At 32.2% G+C, this 12,966-nt stretch overlaps 1 protein-coding gene across 6 annotated transcripts in view; it reads left to right on the top strand.

Annotated features, from left to right (window-relative positions):
• LOC114124553 (dual 3',5'-cyclic-AMP and -GMP phosphodiesterase 11-like) overlaps window positions 1-12,247 on the top strand; it is a 75,355-nt gene extending 63,108 nt beyond the window's left edge. For 4 of the 6 annotated variants that reach the window (XM_050203393.1, XM_027987844.2, XM_050203397.1 and 1 more), the window contains 19 exons: window positions 206-605; window positions 1,868-2,728; window positions 5,341-5,448; window positions 5,528-5,665; window positions 5,804-5,914; window positions 6,931-7,025; window positions 7,167-7,230; window positions 8,051-8,185; window positions 8,904-9,004; window positions 9,094-9,205; window positions 9,270-9,356; window positions 9,427-9,594; window positions 9,669-9,778; window positions 9,874-9,961; window positions 10,043-10,143; window positions 10,375-10,516; window positions 10,657-10,731; window positions 10,814-10,897; window positions 11,095-12,247. In XM_050203393.1, coding sequence (XP_050059350.1) covers window positions 206-605; window positions 1,868-2,728; window positions 5,341-5,448; window positions 5,528-5,665; window positions 5,804-5,914; window positions 6,931-7,025; window positions 7,167-7,230; window positions 8,051-8,185; window positions 8,904-9,004; window positions 9,094-9,205; window positions 9,270-9,356; window positions 9,427-9,594; window positions 9,669-9,778; window positions 9,874-9,961; window positions 10,043-10,143; window positions 10,375-10,516; window positions 10,657-10,731; window positions 10,814-10,897; window positions 11,095-11,208 — 3,094 coding nt within the window. In that variant the 3' untranslated portion in view covers window positions 11,209-12,247. The remainder of the gene's footprint in view (window positions 1-205; window positions 606-1,867; window positions 2,729-5,340; window positions 5,449-5,527; window positions 5,666-5,803; window positions 5,915-6,930; window positions 7,026-7,166; window positions 7,231-8,050; window positions 8,186-8,903; window positions 9,005-9,093; window positions 9,206-9,269; window positions 9,357-9,426; window positions 9,595-9,668; window positions 9,779-9,873; window positions 9,962-10,042; window positions 10,144-10,374; window positions 10,517-10,656; window positions 10,732-10,813; window positions 10,898-11,094) is intronic. The other 2 variants (XM_050203394.1, XM_050203395.1) reach the window with 1 other exon arrangement.
• The last annotated feature ends 719 nt before the right edge of the window (window positions 12,248-12,966 follow it).

Genomic DNA, 12,966 nt, shown 5'->3' with positions numbered 1-12,966 from the left:
ATATATTCGTTAAATAATTTATAGTTGAAAACGGGGTTATTATTTAAAAACAGGGCACTTCTAAAGTAGTATTCGAAATTTCGAAATACGGTTTTATAAGCATGTTACAAAAATACAAAAAATTAGATATGTTTGTTAATCACCTTAGAAGTATATTTTATGATGATTTTGAAAATAATTTTTTTTTGTCTTGTCGTATATTTAGAAAAGCTACTAGAAACATCGTGGACGCCTGGCTCGTTTCGCACGCTTCGGCCAGCAGTTGTGGTGCTACCGGCGGCAGCGGTTGCGGAAGTGGCGGAGGAAGTAGCGGCGGAAACGCGACGATGACGCCAACAGGCATCGAACGTCAGCAATCTATAGGCACTTCCGCCTGCAGTGGCGGCGGTAGTGGCAATAGTGGCACCACAACACCGGTGCGTAAGATATCGGCACACGAATTCGAACGGGGTGGCCTAAAGCCCATGGTGACCACCGTGGACGGCACACCCACATTCCTCGCGTCTTACGAACATCCGGACGAGACGACCACTGCACCGGTGGCAAGGAGACGATCCAGACACGAGCTCCGACAATTGGACGAGAAGCAGCTCATCTTTGAATTGGTAAGACTATAAATTTTACTTGTTTACATCACCACTTCCTTTTCGATTCATATTATATTATAAAGGGTTCGAACTGAAAATTCAAAAAATATTCGTATCAAATTTTAAATCGTTGAAAATATATTTGATATACATTTGTGGTATATTACACTTCTCGGGTTTGTGGATGCTTTAGTTAGAGAGGTATATGCAATAAAAAGTCTTTCAACTCTACTCGTATAGGAACAAACCAAAAGTCCGACATCCATTAACCCTAATCCATACTATATAAGTAGTGATTGTCGAGTTGGCGTCGGTGACGAAAAATCGCAATCAATACAACCGATATCGCACGCGACCAAACAAAATCGTGTCGCCGTCGCCGGCTGCATTACCGCGAACACACGTATTATTATAATAAATAATTATATAATATTATATTATACATAATACGTACAGACACAAACAGCCATTAATTGGACAAATTTAAACCTTGGACAAGCGGGGTTCATTAATGCCCCGTCGCTATTGGAATTTATACAAATCAATTGGCGTTTGCGGGAACACTACACGATCTGCATTTTAATGAACTCCGACGTATGCACGTGTACATAAAATAGTAATTAACTTTGTACAGGGTATTCCTTTTTGTCTGTGTTTCGCCCACGTACGTAATAATATACTTCGGCGTCGCCGTCGCCGCCGCCGTCGTCGCGCTCAACTGAGGCCGTGTTGAATTTTTTATGCGGACAGAAGTATTATGCGTACATAATATATATTTGTAATAAATTCGATTTACTAGGTACGGATTTTTATCATGTAAGGTACAACGTCTGCGATTCCTTATAAAGGATGAGATACTTTTAATCCTATAAAATAGGCACGTGCCTGCGGTTTAAAACATTCCTAAAGTTAAATAACGCAATTAACATTATTGATTATAAATAATAATATAATTATTATTATATTTGACGCGGACGACGTATTTTGGAAATAATTACACGCAACTGTATAGACAGTCAGTGCTAGTAAAATATCGAATATAGATTATAATATAAAGTTAGAGACCTTTTGAAATCTTAATCGTGTCAATATTATGCTCGATCGACCAAAGATTACAATGTTATAATAGAACTATTGTTTTACAATATTTAGAGATTTTCTATTCGACTACCTATCGAATTCGACTTGTGATCGTTTTGGAAAATTATAATTATTTCGTATATTACGCATTATTGTTCATCAGTGTGTCTTTATAATACCTCGGTTTTGGTGTTTTTCAGGTGAAAGACATTTGCAACGAACTGGACGTGCGGTCGCTGTGCCACAAGATCCTGCAGAACGTCAGTACGCTGTTGAACGCCGACCGCGGTTCGCTGTTCCTGGTCCAGGGCGGCGGCCTGTCGGCTTGCCAGCACGATCACCACCACCGGCCCTCGAAGCGCGTGTGCAGCCCCCGCAGACCTCACGCCAGCATAACCGTCGGCTGTCTGAGCAAAGACGACCATTCCGCCGCGTGCACGACCGCCACCACCACGTCCACCACGTCCACAACGTCTTCTACCGTCTCCGTCACGGCCGCGTCCACCGCGCCCGCGGCCGACGAATTTCCCCGCCCCGCCGTCCAACACTCCCTGCAACAACAGAACCACACGCACCACAGCACCCATCACCCACACCACCACCATCATCATCATCACAACAACAACAACAACAACAACAACTGCAATCACCGTAATCTGCAACGCAGTCTGTCGTCGTCTTCGTCGTCGTCGTCGGCGGCGTGCAACGAACGTGTTCCTACCGCTGTCACGTCGTCGCCGGCCTCTCAACCGGTGGCCCTTCAACCGGCGGCTCCTCAACCGGCCGTTCCCGTCGAAGAAGCGGCCGTCGGCGGCCTGACCGTCGGCTCGCCCATAGGGTCCACCAACGTGGGTTCGCTGCACGCGCCCCTGATGAACGCCCCGCACCATTTCCAGGGCTGCCAGTCCAAGTGTCTGGTGTCCAAGCTGTTCGACGTGTGCTCGCGGTCCACGCTGCAGGAGATGGAGAAGAAAAAAGAAATCCACATACCGTGGGGCACGGGCATCGTCGGGTACGTGGCCGAAAGCGGTGAACCGGTCAACATTCCGGACGCGTACAAGGTAAATATTATACGGAACCGAATCGTAAGACAATATTATTAAGTATACTTGAAAAAAATGAATAACTGGCGAGTAACGGGGACGCGCTTTTTGGATTATTGACGAGGTAAAATCTTTCGGGACGAATCGAGTCCCGGGTTGACTATATGTATATTAATACTCGCCGAATCCCGTTAAATGATTTTTTAAAAAATACATCTTTCTTCCCACTTTTACAGAACGAAAAATGCTGCAGGTATGGTTAAAAAACGGTTTTTAAACATTCTATAATATACAATAATGGAATATGAATGATTTAAGTATTTTTTTGCTTGTGTATAATTTAATAAATATAGGCGATGATAAAATATGTTATTTATATTATCGTACTTGACGAGAGATGTAAAAATAACATGAAATATAATATCTTGTAGCCGTCTCCATATTATACGTCTTTCATGGTTATTGGTTTTATGTTTTACTCAAATACTATATTTCTTGTTTATACCCTGGACTCGATTAGTATACAGCGGTAAAATGTTCTCCTCTTCTAAGATTTTTTTTGTTTTATTGATTTTTCATAATTTATTATTAAAAAAAAAATTCGTGTTTTCAATATTTTTTTGTGTGATTTTAAATTTAAATTTAATTTACTTTTAATTCTTCGTGTACAAGTACAATTGGTCGATAACAATAAAATATATGATGTATATATGTTTATTATGATAACGTAGTAATAATAAAAAATTGAATTAATAAGAAACGTAAAAACCCAGAATGTAGACTATTTGATTATTATTGTTTTCGTTATCGGCTTGATTATTAAATATATTAAACATAGATTGTCGATCTACATAATATATAGTCTGCAGTACCTATACGGTCAGCATGCCTATAACATCGATAACGACCATTTCGAAATCTAAGATTTAGTGTTGTAATTTGAAAACTCTTATATGAAGTAGGTATGCACCGATCACTTCAGTGGATGTAAAAATTCGTTTTCCATATTAAATGTTAAATATTCTGTCGGACCATAGTCAGTTTCACTAGGTACTGCAACTCTAAGGAAATACATGGTAGTAAATTCTTTTTCTAATTTAAATTAATTTTTCAAATTTTTATAAAATATAAATACATTTTTTTAAATATTACCTATTTACACTTTTTTGCTATAATGAGATCTGAGAATAGTAAAAAATTCTTGACCTCTTTTAAAAAAGCTAAGCCCGCCACTGATTAATAATATTTTAGACACTTATCTTATCTATAACGTCTTATTATCGAACAAGTATCATAATATTAATATAATATGTCGATACATATGTAAACGGATGTACTAAGGAGTTTTGAGGGTTCAAAAACGTTCTCCAAAGTCCAAATTATCTAGATTATTGTTTTTCGTTCGATAATAATTGTTACTACCTACCTAATATTTTATTTTAATCACCTTAAAGTTAAATTTAAATTTTTTTGGCGCTTTTATTTTCCACTTTCAATGAAAATGTAAATATTTAGTTTTTTTCTTGGCACAGTTACAAGGTTAAAATGAGCTTAAAATCAACTTAAAATACATTTTCGGCTCCTCAATATATTGCTTTATAGTTTATTACATATATGATTGATTTAAGTTTACATTACTATATAATTTGCTGTATCAACAATATCAAAGTGTTATTTTAGTATAAAATATTAAATGTTTCCACAAAAAAAAAAAAAAAATGCAAACATCTTATTGATTGTTTTTGTCCATTCTGATTGTTTAATGATACAATGTTTCTAATTTTCATCAATTCGTTCTATTATTTTTTTACGGAGACATCGTGCAAAAGGATGTTGTACAAATTATTTATTGACAAAAAAAAAACTGAATTCTAAATTATTACGACGTTAGTATTAATCGTCGTCGTGTAATTTTTTATCAGAGATCAGTTTCTAACCTCGCGTACATTGTCAACTAGAAGAACCGGTTTTACAATCAAATGCTCCTATTCTATATTTGAACTAAAATAGCAGTTTTTCTTAATATTAAAACAATAAAAATCTTCTTGTTATTCCGAACATAAAAATAACTGCCTTATTTAAATATTTAGATATACTCGGGAAATTGAAATCTACAAACACAATAGTTACACGATTTCAAAGACAACAATCATCACATTTATTATACTTAAAGTCTTATACATATTAGTATTATACGAAACGTCTGCACATCGTTCAAAAAAATGCTAATTTAATAATAAAAATTTAAAAAAAAATGATATACAGGTCAGACATTCTATGACCCAGGACGCATTAAAAGATAAATTAAATTTCAATCGTATTTCATACAGTTTTTAAATCTTATACATTTTTTATTGTTTGTCTGCAGTGTTTTTTTTTAAAGCATAATTTGATAATCATATATTATGTATATGTGCTGCACTAGCTTAGCATTATTTTTTAGACCTTTCCGTTTGCTGATTATCAATAAATTGTCAAAAAAAAAATTTCCTTTGATAAATCCTATGCCCCGATGATGCTGGGTCAAGGTGTAGTGTCTTTTTATGATTACGGAATTTTCGAGACTTTTAATAAATAATAATAATAATAATATAACATATTATTTAAATAAAAACTTTTGATGTTTTCAGGATACACGTTTCAACCACGATATTGATGCCCGTACTGGTTACAAAACGCACAGTTTACTGTGCATGCCGATCAAAGATTTCAATGGCGAAGTAATGGGCGTAGCACAAGTAAGCTTTGACTGACATCCGTCGTTGTATACCATAGTGTTGCGTGGTAATAACCGCGGTGTTTTTCAATAATTTTCAGGTAATTAACAAAAAAAATGCACCGTGCTTCACACAAAACGACGAGAAAGTTTTCGCCGACTACTTGCAGTTCTGTGGCATCGGTCTCAGAAACGCGCAGCTTTACGAAAAGAGCCAGTTAGAAGTGAAAAGGAATCAGGTACGTAATTTAATCAGGTCAAACTTTGATAGTACCTATATAGGTCACCTTGATTTGATGTATTCTATATGTACATTGTTATTTATTATATGTACTCATAATGAGCTTAATTCGAATTATTATTATGTTGTAATTTAGGTGCTATTGGATCTCGCGCGTATGATTTTCGAAGAACAGAGCACAATAGAGCATATGGTTTTTAGAATCCTCACGCACACTCAATCGCTTATACAATGTCAAAGAGTTCAGGTACTTGTAAATTTTAATGTTAACGATGATTGTGCAGCGTATAGATTGTAAATCACACAGTGGCAGGACGTTAAAAGAAAACATTTTCCCGAGCACCATATTTTTTTTTTATGTCATTCGTTGTTTTTCCGTATTACTATAACGCATAACATACTGAAATGCACGCCAGCAGTTCCGATTTGTAGTTGTTGATTTAAATGTTAGTGTGAATAATTGCCTTGTTATTGAACTCAAAATTTAAAATATCATCTGTGTTCTCTAGTTGGTTTTTTACGATACTTTAATTTTTATATGAATTATGAACATAATTTTTAAATATTAACATTTTACATGTAGGTACTCGTAACTCCCTTTAAAATCAAAATACTGTAAATATTCAACGGCAGAACACAGTCAATGTTCTTATTTTAAAGCTTTATATAATAGATAATTTCATTCTAATAATTTCTAAACACACCAAATTGGAACTGCCAAACGTATATTTTGGTATGATGGTATGCGTTAATAAGACGATAACACAACACACGTAGATACCACGTTCTTTTAAAAGCTAAAAGTTTATTCTCAGTGTTTGTGAACTTTGATGATTCTTACTAAAATTATAAAATAGTTATAAAAATAGGTACGTAAAATATAACGTAGGTATTTTATTAATTTTTCTACACTAAAACGTTTTCGATTTTCATAAAGTTCTAATTGTATAACCATAAATATCATATTATTGTTTTTGTTTGAAATTAAGTGATTATGGTAATATTTTTAGGTATAAAGTAACTTAAAACACGTCAGAGAGCGTGTACATTTTTACGTTTTAAATTATACTACGCATAATATATTGTGTACATTGTAATATTATGTAACGTGTATTTAAACCTATTCATGTGTGGACCGTTTACAAATAATACAGTGAATGGTTGTTATTCGTTGGCGCTGTTTCGATCGCCCAATATCAATAATAAACGAAAATTTATTTGGTATTTCAGTAATTCATAGTTTAATAATGTTATATTCAACAGGTATTATTGTTGCACGAGGCGTCCAAAGCGAGCTTTTCGCGGGTGTTCGACTTGGAAGCGAACGACTTGGAGGGAAAGGACAACGAGAGGACTAGGTAAAGTCTCCTTCTATTTCTCCTTCTTTGCGAAGAAGGAGAAAATAGAAAAATTCTCAACACTAGTAAGAGATTAAACGATTCATTTCTAGCCTCCTTTTTATGACCTAGGTAACTATTAACAGTGCCGTCATTTTTTAGCCCTTTCGAAAGCAGATTTCCCGTCAACATCGGTATAACCGGTTACGTGGCCACCACTGGAGAGGTAAGCGTAACAAAAATATACATATACTCTACAACGGCGTGAATAATAAACATAGTGCTAGAAGTCTAATGAACCCAAAAACGTTAATAAACGCATTTATAATGATAAACATCCATATAAAATGTATTTTATTTTAGGCTCCTTCGTGTTTTTATTCCCAAATAAAACACAGTCATTAAACTCATAATATCATTTTTATTTATACTTCTAAAGAATAAAAATAAACTGGTTATGTCACGATAAATTACTATGTTAAGGTGCTACACATTTAAAAAATGTACCTATATTTATTTGTTTACTCCTTATTAACACCATCGTATAAATATATCCCGTATAAAATATGCTGATAAACAAAATTAGAATGATAATTTTTTTAGTGTTTTTCTATGCTCGTCGTCTGTTATGCCAGACAACTGTGATAATATTGATTACTCGATTTATTTTTAAACCTAATCGCCCTCCGATCGTTCAACAACAACGAAAAAATAGATTTAAAAAAAAAAAATCGTTGCACCGCTTCAATAATACCTGCGTGTTACGATGCGACGTAGCTCGTATTGTCGTAAAGCCGCTTATTATTTCTAACTCATCCTTGACGTACGTATAATCCACACAGGACTTTGTGCGGTCGGGAAACCGTATCTTTAATATCATTATATAGTATCTTCTTGCCCCGAAGACGAGAAACGCAAATCGTCGCTAATGGCATTACTTATAAACAAAAAAAAAAATAATCCTATTAAGATCAGAGTTTGGCGACCTCGGTCGTATACGTATAATGTGTACAACAAAACTCATCGCGAACCTTTAACTTTTTCAGACCGTAAACATTGCAAACGCTTACGAAGACAGCCGTTTCGATCAGTCGGTGGACGAGGACACCGGTTTCAAACACTCCACCGTGCTGTGCATGCCGATCAAGAATTCGTCCGGTCAAATTATCGGAGTGATACAAGTAAGTCGACAATAATGATAAATAATTACAATGTCGTTAAGTACCCGAACGTATAGTATCATACCGTCTGCAAATCGTTTGTTATTATAATTTATATTATTCGGAACCTTGGCGAAAAAATAAAATCTATATTCGTTAAATTTTCCGGTTATTTACGGGTGGTAGAATTCGCGGTGAAAATCGTTTTCGTCCATTGTGTTAATGCAGATTTTCACGGCATTCGGTTTTTTGTTCGTCAGATCAGCATATTGTTAACGATTTTAATTATGCAGGTTGTAATTGCGTGTTTATTTATTTTTAATGAGGAAAAAAATTTATTTCATAATTGATATTGGTTTTTAATTAATATTATAACATCGGTTATACAAGCTCTGGTTCAAATATGGCAATGGACTACCTATATTTTAGGTGTATAATATTTTTTAATCATTTTTTAATACCTCCCACTAATTTAGCGAAAAAGTTCATTTTGTATTATGACGCGTTTAAAGATTTTTCTTACGTTTTAAATTTTAATCAAACAATTATTTTTTTCTAAAAAATGTGAATTATAAAACTGTTTGTCATAATAATATCAACAATATTATTTGCATTTTTGCGTCTTATTAAAATTCTTATTACGGTATTTTAAAACAAAGTTATTATAAAATTTTATCGGTAACATAACGCACATTATTAACGGATTTATACTAATAATATTAAATATGGTGTGTTGCAGTTAGTCAACAAGTTTGATGATCTCTTATTTACCAAAAACGATGAAAACTTCGTGGAAGCGTTTGCCATATTTTGTGGCATGGGAATACATAACACACACATGTAAGTAAGTAAAAGTGCACCGTGTCCAAATGCACTTGTCACAATGTTATTGTGACCATGATTAGGATTTTACGTTTGTTACTCGATAGTTTAATTCGTAGGTTCGAAAAAGCCATCATTGCCAATGCAAAACAAAATGTTACGTTGGACGTGCTCAGTTACCACGCTTCGGCTTCACTGGAAGACGCGCAAAAGTTGAGGGTAAATCAATCGATTTCATCTCTATTTTGTGGGTTTTTATGTTGTTGTTTTTGTTTTTTTCTAGGCTTTGCAAGTGCCATCGGCTGTTACGTACAATTTGTACGATTTTTCTTTCGATGATATTTACATGAGTGACGACGACACATTACTGGTTAGTATTCATAGTATTATTTTTTCCTCTTCCAGTATGGACGGACGTTCACGATTGTTTTTATTTTCAGGCAAGCATAAGAATGTTTATGGATATGGACTTGGTTGAACCTTTTCATATCGACTATCAGGTCTTGTGTCGATGGCTGTTAAGTGTCAAAAAAAACTACCGATCAGTGACTTACCACAATTGGAGGCATGCGTTCAATGTCGCTCAGATGATGTTTTCCATTATTACTGTATGTATACATTATAAATTATAATTAAATGTAGTAAAACGTATTTTATTTATTTTTTATTAAATATTTGTTAGGCAACACGGTGGTGGCAAGTTTTTGGCGACTTGGAATGTCTAGCTCTCATTATCGCTTGTCTCTGTCACGATTTGGACCATCGCGGAACAAACAATTCCTTTCAAATAAAGTAAGACATGCCTATATTTATAATACTTAAAATATTATTTTCTCTCAATCGTGTGAATTATATTATATGATTTTAATTTGATTATTTACTTTCAGAGTTTCCTCACCACTTGCACAGCTATACTCAACTTCCACTATGGAACACCATCATTTTGACCAGTGTTTAATGATATTGAATAGTCAAGTATGTGATTGAATTATAAATATTTTTTTCAAGTATCGACATTATTTTTTGTTAATATGAATAATGATTTTCTTTTTTTAGGGTAATCAAATTTTAGGTAACCTATCTCCAAACGAGTATTCTCGCGTTATTAAAGTATTAGAAGATGCTATTTTAGCTACAGACTTAGCTGTATACTTCAGGTTAGAATTTATTAAATTATTTGATTAATAGTGTTAGTTTGATACTTTCATTTTTTAACATATTTATAGTTATTATTTATTATACTTATATTTTAACTTGAACATGAAATCTGATGTAGTTTTTGAAACAACAAAATTTTACATCAAGTGCATATTTCAATATCTTATAATTTAAATATATACTTATAGTTGTCAGATAATAATAAACAATTTTTAATTAAATATGTGTAGAAAACGAGGGAAGTTCCTAGAACTAGTCCGTACGGGTATGTACGACTGGACCAGAGAAGAAGATAGAGAACTGTTTAGAGCCATGTTAATGACCGTGTGCGATTTAGCCGCTATAACCAAACCATGGGAGATTGAAAAACGAGTATGTGTTATACTATAGTGTTTATAATCAATGGTTATACTTATACTTATGAATAATGATATTAATATACATATTGATTATCCTACTACTTATAAATGATTCATTTTTAAATGTTATAAATTATTTATTATGTTAATTAGGTGGCTGAACTGGTGACTAATGAATTTTTCGAACAAGGTGATATAGAAAGAAGAAAATTTAATATCACACCTATTGTAAGCAAAGTTGGCTCATTCATATTATTCAAAACATATTTTGTTGTTATAATACTAAAATGTAATTTTGTTGTATACATAGGACATAATGAATCGAGAAAAAGAAGATCAGTTGCCAATGATGCAAGTCGGATTCATCGATTCGATTTGTTTACCCATATATCAGGTGAATATTTAAATTTAACAGCTTTTACTCGTACGTTTCAATTTCAAAATTAAAAATAGTCATGTCATTTTTATACATTTATTAAAAAAAAAAAAAAAATGTTAAACCGTTAAGTGCCTTATGATATTACACATGAGTAAATAATCAAAATCAAAATTGATTTCAACTGAATATAACCTTTTTTTATTAATTGACAGGCGATCGCTGATTTGTCAGAGAAACTAGAGCCATTGATCGAAGGGGTACGACAGAACAAAACACATTGGCTAGAAGAATCCCAACAGACGTATCACCCACAGAGTCACAGTTAGATGTGTAATACAATAATATTATATTATATTATACATTGGTGTTTGTATGTGTTAGTGTGTGTCTATGTTTGATTGTGTGTGCGTGTGTGTGTGTGTGTGTGTCCCGTATTTCTAAACTAGACAATGTCCACACTATTGATAAAACCAATCTACCTAACTTCCTTCTCATTAGAATATAAGACTTAAAAAGAACATAAATATTATTTTACCTTGTATGTTTTTAGTTATAAACAAAATAGTATTTTCTGTGTTATAGACTTGTATAAATTAAGATTATATAATTGTTAAGAGTGACATCAATGTTTTTTCTTGTATTTTGTACCACCTACCTTTTACTAAATAATAATAAAAATAGACATTAGCATATACACTAAATATGTATTATTTTAAAATATAATATGTTATAAGTATATACCAATGTAATGTATTCTTAAAAGACCACGTGTTGATGATAAAAAAAAAAAAAAAAATATGCTTTATTAATTTTTATTTATTGAACTCATGTACATCCCTTGCGACTTTATGTGACAAGTTTGTATATCTGTTACTTAAGTTGTGAGTTATTATTATTATTATGATTATGATTATTATTATTTTTTATTAAATTATTATTTTATTGAAGAAATAAAAATATTACCTGAACAACAAAATCTATTCATACAAATATTGTTTTAAATATGCACAATAATTGTATTCTTTTAAAGAGAATTTTCCAATCAATCTTTTAGTCAAATTATTATTTTATATCAGTCTGCTGTGTTTAATTTTATCTACTTAGTATATTATACTATATTGTAATATTCAGTAATTGTCTTATTTGTGATTAATTTGATCTAATACTGATGATTTATTTTGTCAATTTAGATTCTAGAAATAATAAGATAAATACAACACTTACAAAATATTATGAGTTTTCTAAGTGATGAATAAACATATTGTACAGTGGTGGCATGAGACTGCAAGAGTAGGTATTGAGAATTTATTTGGTATTTAAAGATTTTGTGTTTATGTATGCAATATACTATAATTATGTAATTCATTATTGTCACTTATTGTTAGTGGTTACTCTATCTTGCATACCAGTTAGTAATTGCTAGATACTACTTGTATCAGTGTATACTGATGACCTTAAATATTCGATGACTATTACTATTACAAATAATTTTTATTTGAAAATGAATTTTTAAATGCACATAAAGACCACATGTTTTTATAGTTTATACATTCTTGAGATTTTTTGTAATATTATTGAGTGTTCTGATACAAATTTATGTTTTTTTTAAATGGTGATCCCATTTTATATCGTACATAAATATTATATTATTAAGTATATGTACATTTTTTTGTACATTTTGATGAAGGTACCTAGGTAATTACAAATTTAAATGATTGGTTTCTCGTTTCTCAGTAATTTATAATTGTTTATTCTAAGAATAATACTGACAATTAACATTATTTTACAATAGTGATTAATCTTTATCAAAAAATTATAATTATTAATTAGATCAATTTGATCATTTTGGATTCAAACAAATATTTAATTCTATTGATCAAGATTCTAGACATCATAGGTATTATGCTTAAAAAAAAATGAATGAAATGATAAAGTAATTTACTCTTCAATCTAGAATTTTTTTACTATTTTTGTTGTTATACCTATTTATTATTATTTTTAATAGCTAGTAATTTTACAGTGCACAATTGTGAATGAAGTATTAATTTAAACAATATTTTATAATTCAATTTAACTTTGTATCC

The sequence above is a fragment of the Aphis gossypii genome, chromosome 3 (assembly GCF_020184175.1).
Source record: "Aphis gossypii isolate Hap1 chromosome 3, ASM2018417v2, whole genome shotgun sequence".
NCBI lineage: Eukaryota > Metazoa > Arthropoda > Insecta > Hemiptera > Aphididae > Aphis > Aphis gossypii.
This window is presented reverse-complemented; position numbering and strand designations above follow the sequence as displayed.